Below are 20,837 nucleotides of genomic sequence, written 5' to 3' on the forward strand. Positions count from 1 at the left end.
GTGTTGTCTCTCCGTTGTGATCCATGTCCTTTTTATAGCGTGTTGTCTCTCCGTTGTGATCCATGTCCTTTTTATAGCGTGTTGTCTCTCGTTGTGATCCATGTCCTTTTTATAGCGTGTTGTCTCTCCGTTGTGATCCATGTCCTTTTTATAGCGTGTTGTCTCTCCGTTGTGATCCATGTCCTTTTTATAGCGTGTTGTCTCTCCGTGTGATCCATGTCCTTTTTATAGCGTGTTGTCTCTCCGTTGTGATCCATGTCCTTTTTATAGCGTGTTGTCTCTCCGTTGTGATCCATGTCCTTTTTATAGCGTGTTGTCTCTCCGTTGTGATCCATGTCCTTTTTATAGCGTGTTGTCTCTCCGTTGTGATCCATGTCCTTTTTATAGCGTGTTGTCTCTCCGTTGTGATCCATGTCCTTTTTATAGCGTGTTGTCTCTCCGTTGTGATCCATGTCCTTTTTATAGCGTGTTGTCTCTCCGTCGTGATCCATGTCCTTTTTATAGCGTGTTGTCTCTCCGTCGTGATCCATGTCCTTTTTATAGCGTGTTGTCTCTCCGTTGTGATCCATGTCCTTTTTATAGCGTGTTGTCTCTCCGTTATGATCCATGTCCTTTTTATAGCGTGTTGTCTCTCCGTTGTGATCCATGTCCTTTTTATAGCGTGTTGTCTCTCGTTGTGTCCATGTCCTTTTTATAGCGTGTTGTCTCTCCGTGTGATCCATGTCCTTTTTATAGCGTGTTGTCTCTCCGTTGTGATCCATGTCCTTTTTATAGCGTGTTGTCTCTCCGTTGTGATCCATGTCCTTTTTATAGCGTGTTGTCTCTCCGTTGTGATCCATGTCCTTTTTATAGCGTGTTGTCTCTCCGTTGTGATCCATGTCCTTTTTATAGCGTGTTGTCTCTCCGTTGTGATCCATGTCCTTTTTATAGCGTGTTGTCTCTCCGTTGTGATCCATGTCCTTTTTATAGCGTGTTGTCTCATGTCGTGGTCCTTTTGTCTTTTACGTGTTGATCCATGTCCTTTTTATAGCGTGTTGTCTCTCCGTTGTGATCCATGTCCTTTTTATAGCGTGTTGTCTCTCTGTCGTGATCCATGTCCTTTTTATAGCGTGTTGTCTCTCCGTTGTGATCCATGTCCTTTTTATAGCGTGTTGTCTCTCCGTTGTGATCCATGTCCTTTTTATAGCGTGTTGTCTCTCCGTTGTGATCCATGTCCTTTTTATAGCGTGTTGTCTCTTCTGTCTCCGTTATGATCCATGTCCTTTTTATAGCGTGTTGTCTCTCCGTTGTGATCCATGTCCTTTTTATAGCGTGTTGTCTCTCCGTTGTGATCCATGTCCTTTTTATAGCGTGTTGTCTCTCCGTTGTGATCCATGTCCTTTTTATAGCGTGTTGTCTCTCTGTCGTGATCCATGTCCTTTTTATAGCGTGTTGTCTCTCCGTTATGATCCATGTCCTTTTTATAGCGTGTTGTCTCTCCGTCGTGATCCATGTCCTTTTTATAGCGTGTTGTCTCTCCGTTGTGATCCATGTCCTTTTTATAGCGTGTTGTCTCTCCGTTGTGATCCATGTCCTTTTTATAGCGTGTTGTCTCTCCGTTGTGATCCATGTCCTTTTTATAGCGTGTTGTCTCTCCGTTGTGATCCATGTCCTTTTTATAGCGTGTTGTCTCTCCGTCGTGATCCATGTCCTTTTTATAGCGTGTTGTCTCTCCGTTGTGATCCATGTCCTTTTTATAGCGTGTTGTCTCTCCGTTGTGATCCATGTCCTTTTTATAGCGTGTTGTCTCTCCGTTATGATCCATGTCCTTTTTATAGCGTGTTGTCTCTCCGTTGTGATCCATGTCCTTTTTATAGCGTGTTGTCTCTCCGTTGTGATCCATGTCCTTTTTATAGCGTGTTGTCTCTCCGTCGTGATCCATGTCCTTTTTATAGCGTGTTGTCTCTCCGTCGTGATCCATGTCCTTTTTTATAGCGTGTTGTCTCTCTGTCGTGGTCCATGTCCTTTTTATAGCGTGTTGTCTCTCTGTCGTGGTCCATGTCCTTTTTATAGCGTGTTGTCTCTCCGTTGTGATCCATGTCCTTTTTATAGCGTGTTGTCTCTCCGTTGTGATCCATGTCCTTTTTATAGCGTGTTGTCTCTCCGTCGGTGTGATCCATGTCCTTTTTATAGCGTGTTGTCTCTCCGTTGTGATCCATGTCCTTTTTATAGCGTGTTGTCTCTCCGTTGTGATCCATGTCCTTTTTATAGCGTGTTGTCTCTCCGTTATGATCCATGTCCTTTTTATAGCGTGTTGTCTCTCCTTTGTCGTGTGATCCATGTCCTTTTTATAGCGTGTTGTCTCTCCGTTGTGATCCATGTCCTTTTTATAGCGTGTTGTCTCTCCGTTGTGATCCATGTCCTTTTTATAGCGTGTTGTCTCTCCGTTGTGATCCATGTCCTTTTTATAGCGTGTTGTCTCTCCGTTGTGATCCATGTCCTTTTTATAGCGTGTTGTCTCTCCGTTGTGATCCATGTCCTTTTTATAGCGTGTTGTCTCTCCGTTGTGATCCATGTCCTTTTTATAGCGTGTTGTCTCTCCGTTGTGATCCATGTCCTTTTTATAGCGTGTTGTCTCTCCGTTGTGATCCATGTCCTTTTTATAGCGTGTTGTCTCTCCGTTGTGATCCATGTCCTTTTTATAGCGTGTTGTCTCTCCGTTGTGATCCATGTCCTTTTTATAGCGTGTTGTCTCTCCGTTGTGATCCATGTCCTTTTTATAGCGTGTTGTCTCTCCGTTGTGATCCATGTCCTTTTTATAGCGTGTTGTCTCTTCGTTGTGATCCATGTCCTTTTTATAGCGTGTTGTCTCTCCGTTGTGATCCATGTCCTTTTTATAGCGTGTTGTCTCTCTGTTGTGATCCATGTCCTTTTTATAGCGTGTTGTCTCTCCGTTGTGATCCATGTCCTTTTTATAGCGTGTTGTCTCTCCGTTATGATCCATGTCCTTTTTATAGCGTGTTGTCTCTCCGTTGTGATCCATGTCCTTTTTATAGCGTGTTGTCTCTCTCTCCGTTGTGATCCATGTCCTTTTTATAGCGTGTTGTCTCTCGTTGTGATCCATGTCCTTTTTATAGCGTGTTGTCTCTCCGTTGTGATCCATGTCCTTTTTATAGCGTGTTGTCTCTCCGTTGTGATCCATGTCCTTTTTATAGCGTGTTGTCTCTCCGTTGTGATCCATGTCCTTTTTATAGCGTGTTGTCTCTCTGTCGTGATCCATGTCCTTTTTATAGCGTGTTGTCTCTCCGTTGTGATCCATGTCCTTTTTTTAGCGTGTTGTCTCTCCGTGATCCATGTCCTTTTTATAGCGTGTTGTCTCTCCGTTGTGATCCATGTCCTTTTTATAGCGTGTTGTCTCTCCGTTGTGATCCATGTCCTTTTTATAGCGTGTTGTCTCTCCGTTGTGATCCATGTCCTTTTTATAGCGTGTTGTCTCTCCGTTATGATCCATGTCCTTTTTATAGCGTGTTGTCTCTCCGTTGTGATCCATGTCCTTTTTATAGCGTGTTGTCTCTCCGTTGTGATCCATGTCCTTTTTATAGCGTGTTGTCTCTCCGTTGTGATCCATGTCCTTTTTATAGCGTGTTGTCTCTCCGTTGTGATCCATGTCCTTTTTATAGCGTGTTGTCTCTCGTTGTGATCCATGTCCTTTTTATAGCGTGTTGTCTCTCCGTTGTGATCCATGTCCTTTTTATAGCGTGTTGTCTCTCCGTTGTGATCCATGTCCTTTTTATCGTGTTGTCTCTCCGTTTGATCCATGTCCTTTTTATAGCGTGTTGTCTCTCCGTCGTGATCCATGTCCTTTTTATAGCGTGTTGTCTCTCCGTTGTGATCCATGTCCTGTCCTTTTTATAGCGTGTTGTCTCTCCGTTGTGATCCATGTCCTTTTTATAGCGTGTTGTCTCTCCGTTATGATCCATGTCCTTTTTATAGCGTGTTGTCTCTCCGTTGTGATCCATGTCCTTTTTATAGCGTGTTGTCTCTCCGTTATGATCCATGTCCTTTTTATAGCGTGTTGTCTCTCCGTTGTGGTCCATGTCCTTTTTATAGCGTGTTGTCTCTCCGTTGTGATCCATGTCCTTTTTATAGCGTGTTGTCTCTCCGTTATGATCCATATCCTTTTTATCGCGTGCTGTCTCTCCGTTGTGATCCATGTCCTTTTTATAGCGTGTTGTCTCTCCGTTGTGATCCATGTCCTTTTTATAGCGTGTTGTCTCTCCGTTATGATCCATGTCCTTTTTATAGCGTGTTGTCTCTCCGTTGTGATCCATGTCCTTTTTATAGCGTGTTGTCTCTCCGTTGTGATCCATGTCCTTTTTATAGCGTGTTGTCTCTCCGTTGTGATCCATGTCCTTTTTATAGCGTGTTGTCTCTCCGTTGTGATCCATGTCCTTTTTATAGCGTGTTGTCTCTCCGTTGTGGTCCATGTCCTTTTTATAGCGTGTTGTCTCTCCGTTGTGATCCATGTCCTTTTTATAGCGTGTTGTCTCTCCGTCGTGATCCATGTCCTTTTTATAGCGTGTTGTCTCTCTGTTGTGATCCATGTCCTTTTTATAGCGTGTTGTCTCTCCGTTGTGATCCATGTCCTTTTTATAGCGTGTTGTCTCTCCGTTGTGATCCATGTCCTTTTTATAGCGTGTTGTCTCTCCGTTGTGATCCATGTCCTTTTTATAGCGTGTTGTCTCTCTCCGTTATGATCCATGTCCTTTTTATAGCGTGTTGTCTCTCCGTTGTGATCCATGTCCTTTTTATAGCGTGTTGTCTCTCTCCGTTGTGATCCATGTCCTTTTTATAGCGTGTTGTCTCTCCGTTATGATCCATGTCCTTTTTATAGCGTGTTGTCTCTCCGTTGTGATCCATGTCCTTTTTATAGCGTGTTGTCTCTCCGTTATGATCCATGTCCTTTTTTATAGCGTGTTGTCTCTCCGTTGTGATCCATGTCCTTTTTATAGCGTGTTGTCTCTCCGTTGTGATCCATGTCCTTTTTATAGCGTGTTGTCTCTCCGTTGTGATCCATGTCCTTTTTATAGCGTGTTGTCTCTCCGTTGTGATCCATGTCCTTTTTATAGCGTGTTGTCTCTCCGTTGTGATCCATGTCCTTTTTATAGCGTGTTGTCTCTCTGTCGTGGTCCATGTCCTTTTTATAGCGTGTTGTCTCTCCGTTGTGATCCATGTCCTTTTTATAGCGTGTTGTCTCTCCGTTGTGATCCATGTCCTTTTTATAGCGTGTTGTCTCTCCGTTATGATCCATGTCCTTTTTATAGCGTGTTGTCTCTCCGTTGTGATCCATGTCCTTTTTATAGCGTGTTGTCTCTCCGTTGTGATCCATGTCCTTTTTATAGCGTGTTGTCTCTCCGTTGTGATCCATGTCCTTTTTATAGCGTGTTGTCTCTCCGTTGTGATCCATGTCCTTTTTATAGCGTGTTGTCTCTCCGTTGTGATCCATGTCCTTTTTATAGCGTGTTGTCTCTCCGTTGTGATCCATGTCCTTTTTATAGCGTGTTGTCTCTCCGTTGTGATCCATGTCCTTTTTTATAGCGTGTTGTTGTGTCTCAACCACAGTGTATCATTATACCGATTCTTTTGATGTACATCAAAGGACTAAATTACCTGTTCTGTTGCCTTCAGTTATACTATCATATAGTCCAGGGTTGTAGAGATTGTAAGTGATCGGAACCTCTGGAGTACCAAGGATGCAGGGAATATATCTCATGGGATTGGGTATATGTTTTCCAACTCATATAAAGCCCTTTCCCTATAGTTTTGTTATGTACCGCGGATTCGATGACGTCACCGATGTGTGCAGATTCGGCCACTTAACGCCCGTGAATCTGTCTCTCCTATTCTAACCACCGAACCAACCAGGCGTGTTAATATTACTGTGAGTAAACTCCTTGTGTATGACATATATCTGATGCTTATGGTTGTCATTATTTTCTAAATATTTATCACTGCAAACAGTATAAATAACTATTTACAACAGTTAACTCTCCCTCTAAGTATTAGGGGTCACCACGTGACGGCATGTCGGAAACCATTTGAGGAGACATCTCTGACCGAGGTGCGGAACATATCTTAAAGAGACGGATTTATCTACGTTTCTATTTTAAAGAAATGATAAAGCTTACTGGCTGGCGACATATTATCGTGAAAAAATAGCGATTTTTCTCGATTGTTTTCTAAACGTTGTATTTAAATTTGGATTTTTAGAGTTGTAAATTAGCTTTGGTCCACAACACTTTAAATAAATAGGCTTTAAGTGAATTTATATGATATTTTACAATAAACACAGCCCTTTGAAAAAAGTCGGTCAAATAGGTTTTCGTGTCATTTTACTGAACATATTATCTTATTTTTTTTCAAAAAATTATTAAAAATAGTTACGTGTGATGGAATAAATTAAATTTGGTATCAACATAAAGATAAACATTTGAACTATTTAAAAAAAAAATAATTGATGTAAAAACTGCGTTGCAAAAGAGAGAAAACGTGTATTGTTTATGACATGTAAAATCGTTAGATCACGCTGGACAGGGGAAATGAAGAGGTCGCCATTTACCGATCTATTTCTGGCAAAATGACAAATATTTCTCACATGTCTGTATAAATTATTAGTATTCTGAATAAATGTTAAAGATATTTGAATGATTTCTGGTGGTGATTAATTCTGTAAACAATAAAATAACAAATCAAATCGGCATTGTTTTCTACCTTGTATTTTGTCGTCTGGTCAAAAGCGCTTGAATGACCCCGATCAGCGTTCTTTTCTAAGATTGAATTACCTCCCTTACAACTTTCGTTTTTTGAACGCTGTTGTCTGTCATCAGGGAAGCAGACGATATATAAATCGGGACTATTATCTAAAATAAAGCCGATATCGTGCATCCCCCCTGGCTAATGTTGTACTTGTGAGGTAAGATTTACTGAAATTTGGTATTTTTATGTTAAAAATCAAATTTTCTTCTAAATTTGAAAATATTGTTGGTAATTTTGGTAGGTGTCATCTTTCTAAACACAAAACCGTTTAAAACTCGCATTCAGTGTAACCCGCCGATCAAAATCACGATAATATGTTCTTCACGATAATATGTCGCCAACCAGTAATCTGCAGAAATGTCCATGATATATTTACCATGTCTGTGAAGTTCCTTGCCATATCTTGAAACTCTGTAGAATTTTCATTCGACAGGTTATCATCCCAAGTCAAATCAGCTTTTATATCGCCTTTAAATTCAACTGAAATCAGAAGAAAGACACAGTTAGAAAAGCTATATTAAATAAACTGTTAGAAAATAATACTTTACTATTCATTGTATTTATTTTAACACAATATTTTTGTTGATTTCAAATTCAAAATGATATATCCATTTTTATCACCTTAAGGACTGATTCCGTTTTAGTGCTGATAGCCAGGATTATTTAAAGAATGTCAGTATTTGCTTGACCAGTAAACCTGGGACAAGATATAATTTATTATTTAACTCAATTCATCGGCTTGCACTTGTAACCACTAGTTTGGGTGTATGAATATATGGAAGATAAAATGATAAAATTTCTACAAGACCTTTACATAGATAGTTAGCTTTATGTATAACGGAAATAAATATCATATAAGTCATTTATGTTTACTCACGTATCGGTGGTGGGGGTGGCGGCGTTGTTGTTGGAGTGGTAGTAGTTGTTGGAGTTGTAGTTGTTGTTGGAGTGGTTGTAGTTGTTGGAGTTGTAGTAGTTGTTGGAGTGGTAGTTGTAGTTGGGGTAGTAGTACTTGTTGGAATGGAAGTTGTGGTTGGAGTGGTAGTAGTTGTTGGAGTGGTTGTTGTAGTTGGAGTTGTAGTTGGCGTGGTAGTAGTTGTTGGATTGAAAGTAGTTGTTGGAGTGGTTGTTGTAGTTGGAGTTGTAGTGGTTGTAGTTGTTGATGTGCTTGTTGTTGTTGTAGTTGGAGTGGTAGTAGTAGTTGTTGGAGTGGTAGTAGTTGTTGGAGTGGTTGTTGTAGTTGGAGTTGTAGTAGTTGTTGTTGTTGGAGTGGTTGTTATTGTTGTAGTTGGAGTGGTTGTTGTTGTAGTTGGAGTGGTTGTTGTTGTAGTTGGAGTTGTTGTTGTAGTTGGAGTGGTAGTAGTTGTTGGAGTGGTTGTTCTTGTTGTAGTTGGAGTGGTAGTAGTTGTTGGAGTTGTTGTTGTAGTTGAAGTAGTTGTTGGAGTGGTAGTTGTAGTAGATGGTTGGACCGTTGTCTCACCAAACGCTAAAATAAAAAAGATAAATTACCTCCCTTGCGGATAATAATCCATTGTGACGTCATTATTTTGTGGGCGACATTCACGTTGTTTTCGCTAAAAAGTATGACCTTACCTCCGAAACACATGACGTTACCATAAAGATCTGGCCAAAAGGGCAGATAACTCTAGTGAATAGTGAATATTTGGTGACTTTACAATCCTATACTAAAAATTATATACAAATAAACAATAGTATTGTTGTGGAGTGGCTGTAATGGTGGTAGTCATATTCATTAGGATGACAACTGTTTGGAAATGTATATTTAATGGACAAGGGAGTAATAATAACCGTGTGGACAAAGCAAAATTGTCAAATTTTCGAGGCGATCTGCCCCTTTATCAAGACAAACAAAACGAACACGATTACATAATAGGATACGAACAGTAATGCGGGACAAAGTAAACAAATATTAAACTATATAGCACAATGGAGCGCAATTAACCCTTCGGCAGTGGCAGCCGAAGGCCGGATCTACAAAAATGTATCCAAGCTGTTCGGCAGAACGCTAAAATATGAGCGATGACTGGAAAGCGTGTCACGTGTGACGTCAAATGTGTGGCGAAATTTATTATTATATTTATGTATATATAGATACTGGAGACTCTTTTGTTGTCTTTATTGATGGCAGGGCGACCCTCAAGTAATAGGCATTTTTGGATTCTTACTTCTAGGTATAAGTCTAAGCTCATGTTACATATACACCTTCATCAATATTTTGTGGAATGATATAAGATTTGCCTATTATGACGTATTAAGATTATTCTTCAAGCACAAAAAAATACCCGGGTTTCTTTCTTCAAAACTAGAATTGCATTTTGTTTTATAAATTTATCAAAATATTTTTTCTTAACAAGTTGTGTCTACACCATCTAGAAATTTATGAACTAACATTTATTACATATCTAAGTTATTCTTCCAGATATAATTTTAATGTAACTATTTTAAAAACTAAAGCACATACTAGGGCCTCCTGCTGATTGTGAAAATATTGAGTTACAAAACCATTATTTCCATGAATAAGCCATAACATAGAATGTTAATTACAAGAAATATATTACGATGCTAAAAATTGAATGTCATTGCGTATTTGGCGAAATAGTACTTGAATCAATAAATAATTTATTTCTGAATAAGCCATAATATAAAATGTTAATTACAAGAAATATATTACGATGTTAAAAATTGAACGTCATTGCTTATTTGGAGAATTAGTCATTGAATCAATAAATATTTTATTTCTGAATAAGCCATAATATAAAATGTTAATTACAAGAAATATATTACGATGTTAAAAATTGAATGTCATTGCTTATTTGGAGAATTAGTCATTGAATCAATAAAATCAATAACTTATTTTCTATTGTCAAAAGTTTGATATACATACGTAGCAGTGATTCTGTACTGAATTGGCCGAGAAGAGGAAACTGAGTTGTCGATCCGGTCTGCTGCAGATTTTCCAATGACGTTTTCATAAAGGTGTTCACCTCACTAGGGTTTAAAGGGGTAGAGGAGCTACCGGATTCCACAGCAGTCGGGAGTTGGTCATTAGTCAACTTCAACGTGAAATCCGCAACAATACTTCCTTGCCTGTATAAATGATGATATAAAACATTGGGGTTTTGTTTAATTCCACCAATAAAAAAATACATTATTTTATAATTCATTCCTGTAGAACAAACAGTGTTAAAACACGCACCTCGCACAACACACACGATACACACTGTATACATGGGAGGCCGTCCTTACATGACCATGGATGTTAATAGGACGTTAAAATAATCAAACAAATAATTTCAACCTGTATGATTGTACACCAAAGAAAATATAAAGTTGTTCAAATTTTGAAGAAAACAAACGTTATAATAGATATTTTTTATTTAGTCAATAAATAAAACCATTAAACAGTTCTCAACAACTTATGTTCTACACAATTTATTTGGAAACAGTTAAATTATGTTGCTTTGTTTGTTTGTTTCTTTGATAAATTAACGTCCTATTAACCGCTATGGTCATGTAAGAACGGCCTCTCATGTATGCGGTGTGTTGCGTGTATGTTGTGCGAGGTGCGTGTTTTGGGAGACTGCGGTATATTCATGTTGTGTCTTCTTGTACAGTGGAACTGTTGCCCTTTTTATAGTGCTATATCACTGAAGCATGCCGCCGAAGACACCAAGCAACACACCCCACCCGGTCACATTATACTGACAACGGGCGAACCAGTCGTCACACTCCCTGTATGCTGAGCGCTGAGCAGGAGTAGAAACTACCACTTTTTTTAGAACTTTGGTCTGTCTCGGCAAGGGGACAGAACCCAGAGCCTTCCTCACAGGGCGAACGCTCAACTCAAGGCCAAAAGTGAGGCGGTGCCAAGGGAGGCATTAGGAAAGATAAAGTCAGTTAGGAAGAATAGAAAAGATAAGATCCTAAATTTAGTCGCCTTTTACGATCATGCAATAGGGGCAGCAGGTACAATTCTAACGCCCTATCTGCAGGGCAGAAATTATGTAGCTATAATGTGGCAATGTCCGAGACGCTTTTAATTTATATCTTTTTCAATATTTTTTTTTCGATTTTCGTTTGCTTGCGAAATTTAATCGCAAAAATCATTTTGACTTCCAGTTTATATCTTTTTTTTTCTCTCTCTTTTTCTCACTTAGGTAATATAGCTAACGTTGTTTTTACGCCTTACCTAAATCCGTTGATATCTACACCATTATAGATATCCTTGAGAGGACCACTGTTCTGTGCGGCATCTATCTGTAACACAATCATAGTTACAAGTCATGAGATAATTGTTATAGTATGATCCGGTCCGCATTGTTCCGCATTCCGGCCCTGTTATACTGTTATTAGTCACGCAAGGCGTCATGGGATATAAATAAAATGCTGTTTTGATTGAATGGCGGTTGTCTGTAATGCATACACACATGTTCAGAAGAACACAAAAAAATAATAACAGTTTGGTTTGCTGCAGTGATACAGCACTATAAAAAGGGCAAGAGTTCCACTATACAAGAAGACACAACACGAATATAACGTAGTCACCCAAAACACGCGCCATTCACACAACACACTGAAAGGACGTCTTTACACGACACTGGCTGTTAATTGGACGTTGATTAATATAACAAACAAACATACCTACAAATTGGTATATTCCCGTCCTATAAATAGCCAGGGTCATTAAAGGACGGTCCCTATTGTCTTGCGTGTGTGACGTACGAGGTACGACTTTTGTGAGACTGCGGCATAATCGTGTAGTCAAAATCGAGAAGATAATAATTTAAGTCATAGCCCGAACACTTGTAATTGCATTTTGAGGGGTTTGTCAATTTCATATGTAATTTCACATATCGCCGGGACTTTTCAACATTTCAAAACCAATAAAGATAACATTGCTGGTGTAAGTAACAGATCGAATAATAGTTCCCTCCCTTTGATCGGGTTGTTTTTATTGATAATGCTACTGTTCTGCAGAATCTAACTCCCCTTGCCTTTAGACCAGGAAAACATAACTTTATACCGTAATAACGAATTTCTCAAAATAGATATGCTGATTGTTTATGCTGATGTCCTAATCTTTACATTGTCAGTACACAATAGCTTAATGTTAATACTAACCCAATGTATGATAATTTGCAGTATTATTGGTAGTTTTGATCACAAACGTCTGCATCTGGTTTTGGAAAAATAACATATCCTTACCCTACTATATTAGTAGGGTTAGGATATTTGATTTTTCCCAAACTAGATGCAGACGCCTGTGTTTGGATGATCACGTAGATGATGCATTCATTAGAGTTCAAGAGGTCATTATTTGTTTGTTTGTTTGATTATTTTAACGTCCTATTAATAACCATGGTCATGTAAGGACGGCCTCCCATGTATGCAGTGTATAGCGTGTGTGAAGTGCGAGGTGCCTATTTTGGGAGACTGTGGTATGTTCGTGTTGTTTCTTCTTGTATAATGGAACTGTTGCCCTATTTATATATCACTAAAGTATGTCGCCGAAGACACCAAGCAACACATCACAGCTGGTCACATTATACTGACAACGGACGAACTAGTCGTCCTACTCCCTGTATGCTGAGGGCTAGGAAGGAACAGAAACTACCACTTTTATAGACTTTGGTGTGTCTCGGCCAGGGGACAGAACCCAGAGCCTTCCTCACAGGGGAGAAATGAAGAGAGTGGGTAAAAGTCAGTGTGAGAATTTACAAAAGGTAGATAAAGATATAAATTTTGTAAAAGTTGTTCCGTAATATTTAAACTGGATTTAAGTAGGAAAGGGTGTTAAAGAAAACATCTTTAAACATGAAAAATCATAATTGCACGAAATAAGATATTAAGGAAAGCACACAATACCACTATTGTTGGAATACAATAATTTACAGCAAGGATTTCATAATAAAACATCATGACGTCATTAATACCATTACTAAAAATGATATACTAGTGTTTTACCAAGGTACCTTCGAACACAAAGATTTACATTATCGTGGTAAAATTATTATTTTAGCGATGAAATCTGCATCATACGTGACCGTCAGTAGGTAAATGTATCTTAATGTACGCAGAAACGAGGACATTGTTTTTTCTACATCACTATTACAGCTTCGATGTTTTGCAATCAATAATCGAGTCATTCCTGCAAATTGATTAACTTATCCAAATGACGTTACACATAAAACTGACGTCATTTCCGGACACTTTGGAAATTACATATAAACTGTATGTGTTAAACTGCATCTATTGATACATAGTAACCAAATTGTATGAATATCCCTGTCTGAATTGCCTACAACCTTTTTGGTTTGGGTTTTATTATGTATATATACGAACCATAGACTTGAAATCATTAGCCAGGTTGGTATACGCAGCACTGGTAGGATCTGCATAATTAGGATCCCAGGGCTTATTTGGCGCTCTCATACTCATCCGGAACTCGGCTAAAGTTAAAAAAAATGTCGGAATTATTCGATAATACCTAAACACATTAGGGAAACTTTACATATTTCAGTATGTTTTGGGAGAATTTGGATATTTAAAAACAATCAGGTATTCATTACGGGCCTCATGTTTTCTTTCCTCGTGATCGACCTTATCTCATTCACACGAATCAATTCATATTTCCACGATTTATTTACTTCGTTTTCAAAAGTTCGTATATCATTTTCAGGAATTAATTAATATTTCGTTCATTTTTCTGAAGTTATAATTTTTAAAGGGAACACGAAAAAACACCATTTTATAGATGCCGAAAGAGGCTCTGTATAATCCATATTCCTAACATCAAATGTTTTGAGTCATAGATACATGTAACGCCTCGATACAGTATGGGGTTTGTTTGTTTTTCCTCTATCCGGTTTTAGATAGGTATTTGCAAAACATTTAAAAGGTGTGAACAGTACTCCGCAAGGTAGTTAATGAAGGATATAGACTTTAAAAGAAATTAAGACTTGTAATTTTGATTTCTTCCAGGGACTGTTTGTCTGTCTTACCTGGTGTTAATTTCTCAGGTGTTGATGCTGAAATAAAAAAAAATAAAGAAGTTGTTAATCAAACCCTTTATTAATACTTATAAGTACACATTCTTTTTAGTATACATAAGGAAATATTATATAAGTAATAAAATAATGGGGAAAACCCCAGTTATATTAGGATCATTTACAAATTGAAAATCTACTTAATTGAATTAAAAATAATGAAATAAGTATTTGAGATTAGATATGAAGTCCATATAAGATATGAAAAACAATATTTTGTACAAAAGTTGTTTTGTTAATTGCAATCAAAAGGGTAATTATAAGTAAGATTTCATCATACTCACCATCTTCTAAGTAAATAATGACGCCAGTTATCACTGCAAGAGCGATAACCACAATCACCGCAACAGCTATTAAAATTTTGGCTAGCTGAGATTTTTTCTCTTTTGGCATGGAGCGAAAAGAATCTGTGCTAGACCCGCCATCCCTGTAGTACCTTGGGTCTTTGTATGTGTCTATGTAAGCTGGACCAGGCTTGTACGGATTGGCAGCGTATCCGTCACCATGGTGAGAGGCATACTCCGGACGATAATAATGGGGGTTGTCAATTCCATCTTCGTCATAACAGTCGTCATAGCGACGACGCTGGTGACGATTCTTCTTTCCGTGCTATATAAAAGAAAAAGCAAATGACAATCAATATGGGGTCGGTCAGTATCCTAGCAAGCGTCTATACAAATGCCTTTAATGGATTAACTTCTATAACACGATACCTTTTTAAAAACCTGGTCCCGATTTTTTCGGGAAAGGCGCCGACAGAAGTCAAAACGTTTGTGTTCACCTTACGTGAGAAATGCTATTAATTTCCCGACTTAAAGGGTCACTACCTTTCCCAACCGACTTTTGAGTTTTTAAATGGGAATCTAAAACGAGACTGATAATTTTGTCGAGTAGCAAAAGTTATTACCTTAACGTAATACTACTATTATTATCACCTCCTAAACGATTTAATTAAGATAGATTTAATGTTATTTTTAGTTTACCATAACGCGGCCCGTATTAAGTTTCCAGCCGTCTTCCTAGTTACCGCACTTTAGTTGATAATCACTGCGCTCAACGGCTAAACAGTGAGATGAATCGTCACTTTAAAAATAGATTATGCAGAAAACACTTATCTTAGGTTACCAATATAGATTTTCTTATGTAACTAGTGTTTCAAGAAACTTTTTTGTTTCGGAAAGGTAATGAGCCTGTAATGTTGTTAAGAAAACGGGGACTGATTAAAAGGGCATTGCTACTATTAATACAATTACCAGCACGCGCACAAGAATGTGAATAATGGGGCAATCGTAAGTTTATTGCAAAAATTAAATCTTTGATAAATCATAAGAATGTTGCAGTATACGTTACTGTGTATAATACAAGTAATAATCATAGCAACGGCGATTATCATTAATAAAATTGGAAATATTAGATACGTTTTGCTTTGTCATATTACTTTCTTTAAATAATAAAAAAAACAAGAAAATAATTAGCATTTAAACACTGTTGAAAGCCAGCTACTTTTTCGAAAAGGCTTTCAATTATTAAGATTGAAATGTTAAACAAGATTGATAGTTTTGTAGAATTACGAAAGTTATTAGATGGCCGGTGATACTTCACCTTCTGAGCAATATTTGAAATAAATGAAATGTTCATTTTCATAACGCATTATGTTTGCTCATCACCGCGCGTTATTTGATTATCTTGGTGCCAGGCGGCAAAGAAATCAGCTACGTGACGGTAATACAGACATTAAACTATGGTTTCTCCCCATTTATCAACAATGGATGCTCCCTTGTAAACGTTACTTCCGGTTCTATGATGTCATTGCTTTGTGTGTATGCCATGTGCTTATGTATGATGGAGAATGAAACACGCCTGTCAACACAAAGCATAATGAATAACGCTACAAGCTAAATGACAGAGATTACGCGGAGAATATTGTATTTGTTTGGTGTTGTAACCTCATCTTAGGCTATCAATGTTAATTTTGTTATGTTGTTAATCTTGTGAAGTGGTGTTTTTTTGTTTCGGAAAGGTTGTAGGCCTTTATAATATACGATAGATTTGTAAAAGGCGACTAAATTTAGTATCTTATCTTATCTCTTCTTCCTGACTTTGTTCTTCCTAACGTCTACCTTGATACCGCCTCCCTTTTGGCCTTTAGTTGAGCGCTCGCCCTTGTGAAGTAGGCTCTGGGTTCTTTCCCCTGACCGAGACACACCAGAGTCTATAAAAGTGGTAGTTTCTTCTGCTTAGCGTTCAGCATACAGGGAGAAGGACGACGGGTTCGCCCGTTGTCAGTATAATGTGACCGGGTGGGATGTGTTGCTTGGGGTCTGCGGTAGCATGCTTCAGTGATATATCACTTATAAAAAGGGCAGTTCCACGAAATTTTTTAACCAATAGTATACATATATATATATTATATTATCAAGGGTATGAACTCGGCGGTCGAGAAAAACGGACCTATTTTTTTAAAACCGTGATTATTTTAATAAATGGGTTCTATACAACATTGACGAATGTTTTACCTTAAAGAGAAATAATTTATCTTTCCATTGAGTGCTTGATGAACAAAATCGTTCAAGTATTGACGAAGTTATGGCTTGATGAATCGGGAAATTTACGAAAAATATGCTAGGTAGACATTTCCCTGTCCGGTCGAAATGTCGTCTCGGCTCTAATGGGCACCTCAAAAACCAAGCCAAAATCACAAAATCTACGCTTGTGGTGGTGAACAGTACCCATAACTGTGTTCATCCACAATCTCCTTTGGAGGTGTCATGACCCTTACTTTGTAGAAACTCCATTTAAACATCGTGTAGCTCACTTACTTTAACCGTCACCGCCATGTTCATTTTTCTCTCGGAACGCTTCTCGACTTTACATATCGTGACTACATTATGCAAATTATGTAATGTTGTGCTTGTTGGTAAACTCGAGAAGCGTTCCGATGAACAAATGAACATGGCGGTGACGGTTAAAGTAAGTGAGCTACACGATGTTTAAATGGAGTTTCTACAAAGTACGGGTCATGACACATCCAAAGGAGATTGTGGATGAACACAGTTATGGGCACTGTTTACCACCACAAGCGTAGATTTTGTGATTTTGGCTTGGTTTTTGAGGTACCCATTAGAGCCGAGACGACATTTCGACCGGACAGGGAAATGTCTACCTAGCATATTTTTCGTAAATTTCCCGATTCATCAAGCCATAACTTCGTCAATACTTGGCCAATTTTGTCCATCAAACACTCAATGGAAAGATAAATTATTTCTCTTTAAGGTAAGATATTCGTCAATGTTGTATAGAACCCATTTATTAAAATAATCACGGTTTTAAAAAAATAGGTCCGTTTTTCTCTACTGCCGAGTTCATACCCTTGATACTATAATATATATATGTATACTGTTGGTTAAAAAAATTCGTGCCAGGTCCCTGTGTGATATAGCACTATAAAAACGGCAACAGTTCCACTATACAAGAAGACACAACACGAACATACCGTAGTCTCCCAAAACACGCACCTCGCACAACATACACGCTACACACAGCACACATAGAAGGCAGTCTTACATGACTTTAATGGGACGTTAAAGTTATCAAACAAACAAAATTCAATAGGTCCCCTCAGCGACATCGGAAACATATGATAAGTATGACTTGATAAAGCTGAGTCACTCCATCGTTTGTAATATGATCGACAGTTCGCCACGCCTCAATGCATATCTAGGTGTGTCGCGACAATAAATAACTTGTTCGTTCTTGTGGGACGAGTTCTCACTACGCTAACAATCACGGTTAAATCTGGTTACAGGTTGCCAAGTTACTGTGAGTCTGAAAATATTTCATATCAAGAAAATACATTATTTTATCAATGAAAGATAAAAGAAGCTTTATTTAACGTCGCATATTAAAAACATATAACATTAGCACAATAGCGCTATTTCTACGGCAAAACATATAAGCATTATTATAATGTAACAATATCACAATAAAAGCGTTTATGTTGCACCTAGAAGTTAAGATACATTAAATTAAGAAAATAGCATAACAGCACAAGAGTTTATCACTGGCAATTTGGTAATAAAAAAACAAAAATGGTAAAAAGAGCATCTGTATATCGCACAGATGTCACTGACAAAATATATTAAAACTACGATGGCCCATATCTGCCGACATGGCAACTGCTTTACTAAACTGTAGTTGTACACAAACTTGTGGTGATTGTCATGGCAACTGCTTAAGTAAAAAGCACTTGCCAATATGTTTTGTCATTTTACTCGTTTGGCAACTGCTTTACTAAAGTAACTGTTTTGTCATTCTTACGCGTGGCCCATATCAGCCGTATTGGCGAATGTCTGGCTTTTGAGACAATTAACATTCCACGCCGATATCTATCCGAGTTTGACGCTGTACACGTGTGCTGATTAAATGACCTTAGAAACCAAAACGATATTTTACGACAGTTTTCTTGGTAGTATCATTGGTAGGTGATACAATCTGTGGCTAATGTTGACGTTTGAATGAAAATAGGCTTTCAGTGAAGTAACTCAATATACGTTACATAAAATGTAATACTCATGTTTATTCATCTTTAATAATACCAGGTATTATGTGAAATTTGGTTTTTCCCTAGATAGGGGCATATAATGAGAGATTTGGGTGGGTTTACTGTCTGCATTGAAATAGCTTCCCTCCTAGACTGGCTACCAGTCCCTAGTATATTGGAAAAAAAAATCACTGAAATTTGGATCGATTTTTTTGTGTCTCTACTACATGTCTGATTCAGTTTCAAACTAAGGGGAGATAATCTAGTTATCATTTGGTTGTCCCCCTCCTAGGGCTGTAACCTCTCCCCATCCGGCTCCCAAAATAAATTATTTACCGTTACTTACCGTACACGAACTTGTTACCACCTATGACTCTGTTATTTGTATATAACTGTAATCGCCTTTGTTTGGTAAAGTGTCGTAAAATATAATGTTGGTTTCAAAGGTCATTCAATCATCACACCTGTACGGCGTCAAATCGGCTTGATATCGGTGTGGAATGTTAATTGTCTCAAAAGCCAGACACTCGCCAATACGGCTGATATGGGCCACGCGTAAGGATGACAAAACAGTTACTATAGTAAAGCAGTTGTCAAATGAGTAAAATGACAAAACACGTTGGCAAGTGCTTTTTACTAAAGCAGTTGCCATGACAATCATCACAAATGTGTGTACAACTACAGTTTAGTAAAGCAGTTGCCATGTCGGCTGATATGGGCCATCGTATTAAAACACTATTTATACAATAACACAAAGACACAAGACAAATTAAACTGATTTCATGGAAGTTTATTAATTTCACAATATAATTGTTGTCATTTCGTAGGGGTTACTCTGTAAGTTATTTAGGATATAAATAATCACTTTAGCAATAAATATAGATCTGAATACCCCAATGCGCCAGGGGAATTCCCTGAGATGTGGGATTATAGTTCCAAAAATATGTATGTCCGAATTGGGGGATAAAATTCAAATGTTGAATTTAATCCCACTAAAAGAGTGTAATATGCGTATATGCTTATGAAGCAAAACGTAAAAATTAAAATAATATATGCTAATGTAGCATAAGCAAAAACAATTAACTTGAATGGACTCATACAACACATCATTCCACTGAAGGTCAAGGTATATAGTTTTGATTGATATTCAATACAGCTGACAAACTCAGCTCCTGATTATATAAATACGAATACATATATATCAAAAATTACTTGAATGCTAAAGCAAATATATATTGTTATATATGTATACAAGGTGCAGGTATCATATTGCATATCGTACGTCAAATGGTTCACCAGTTGTCAGTATAGTGTGTGATCGGGTAGGGTGTGTTGTTTCTTGTCATTAGCAACATGTTTCAGTGATATAGCATTATAAAAAAGAAACAAGAGTTCCATTATATAAAAAAGACACAAAGTAAAATCTATATATCAAGTTAATGCAGTAGGGGCAGCAGGTACAATTGGGGCTGGAACTAAACAGCAGGACACGGTCATATAGTGACAAGAGTAAAGTATCAACAAGGCGATTAGAACGAAGTGACAAAAAGATATCATCAGTTAATTATCGTGTTTTTTCTAATTTTGAAAAGAGAATATGGTGCGCATTCTGTCTGTCCTTCCTACAGACTAGAATGTTTAGTTTGTAAAGTTAAATGTTATAGAATGTTTGATATCTTATTAATATGACTCGATTACTTTATTGTAAACATCAACAAGTTTTCATAAAACGAAACATCCAGATTTTTATTTTTCACAATGTCACATGACCATTTGAAAAAAAAAGATGTACGTTAAGGACATTTTATATCAACGTGACAATGGCATTACTGTCCCCGTTTCTCAACTTCCTTGACGATTTTGAAAACACCTTTTGTATAGATTTAAATAGTCTCCATATGCCATACAAAAGAAAACACTTTATACAAAGCAAGGCGTGTACTTGTCTGCATATAGAAGCAATATATACCACACTGAACTAGTTTGCATAGCCGTATCTAATTCTCCACAGGACTTCTACTGTCTCTCATCTGTTAATCCCTACGTGTATATGTCCTAAATACAATATCGCGCCAAACCATCTACATATATTCTATTCAATCAATGTTACATATATATCACGGGTGCAAACAACCACACCTTAAATTCATATATATATATATGTGTGTAAAGCACTGCGTTGTGAACAGATATTAAATCATTAAGGGCATTTCATTGAAGACAAAATCTTTCAGATTTTTAATGACCCTTGACCCACTCGATGGTTGACTTCGGTACCATCATGACAGTATAATGAATCACGTGGCCTATTGGCTAGTTAAGGTTTTCCGACAATCTACCTTATACAACACCCCCTTGAGTTGCGAGGTCAAAGCTGACTTGATGCAGTACGCAGAAACTTGTTCGTACTAAATTAACCCATTAAGACATTAATC

General features: G+C 37.7%; 1 protein-coding gene across 4 annotated transcripts in view; it reads right to left on the bottom strand.

The window, feature by feature from the left end:
• LOC138309095 (uncharacterized) overlaps positions 1-20,837 on the bottom strand; it is a 206,746-nt gene that overhangs the window by 146,384 nt on the left and 39,525 nt on the right. For all 4 annotated transcript variants that reach the window (XM_069250234.1, XM_069250232.1, XM_069250235.1 and 1 more), the window contains exons 2-8: positions 14,147-14,471; positions 13,818-13,844; positions 13,159-13,265; positions 11,006-11,073; positions 9,701-9,903; positions 7,673-8,281; positions 7,172-7,275 (exon numbers count right to left, since the gene is read on the bottom strand). In XM_069250234.1, coding sequence (XP_069106335.1) covers positions 7,172-7,275; positions 7,673-8,281; positions 9,701-9,903; positions 11,006-11,073; positions 13,159-13,265; positions 13,818-13,844; positions 14,147-14,471 — 1,443 coding nt within the window. The remainder of the gene's footprint in view (positions 1-7,171; positions 7,276-7,672; positions 8,282-9,700; positions 9,904-11,005; positions 11,074-13,158; positions 13,266-13,817; positions 13,845-14,146; positions 14,472-20,837) is intronic.

The sequence above is a fragment of the Argopecten irradians genome, chromosome 15, assembly GCF_041381155.1.
Source record: "Argopecten irradians isolate NY chromosome 15, Ai_NY, whole genome shotgun sequence".
Classification (NCBI taxonomy): Eukaryota; Metazoa; Mollusca; class Bivalvia; order Pectinida; family Pectinidae; genus Argopecten; species Argopecten irradians.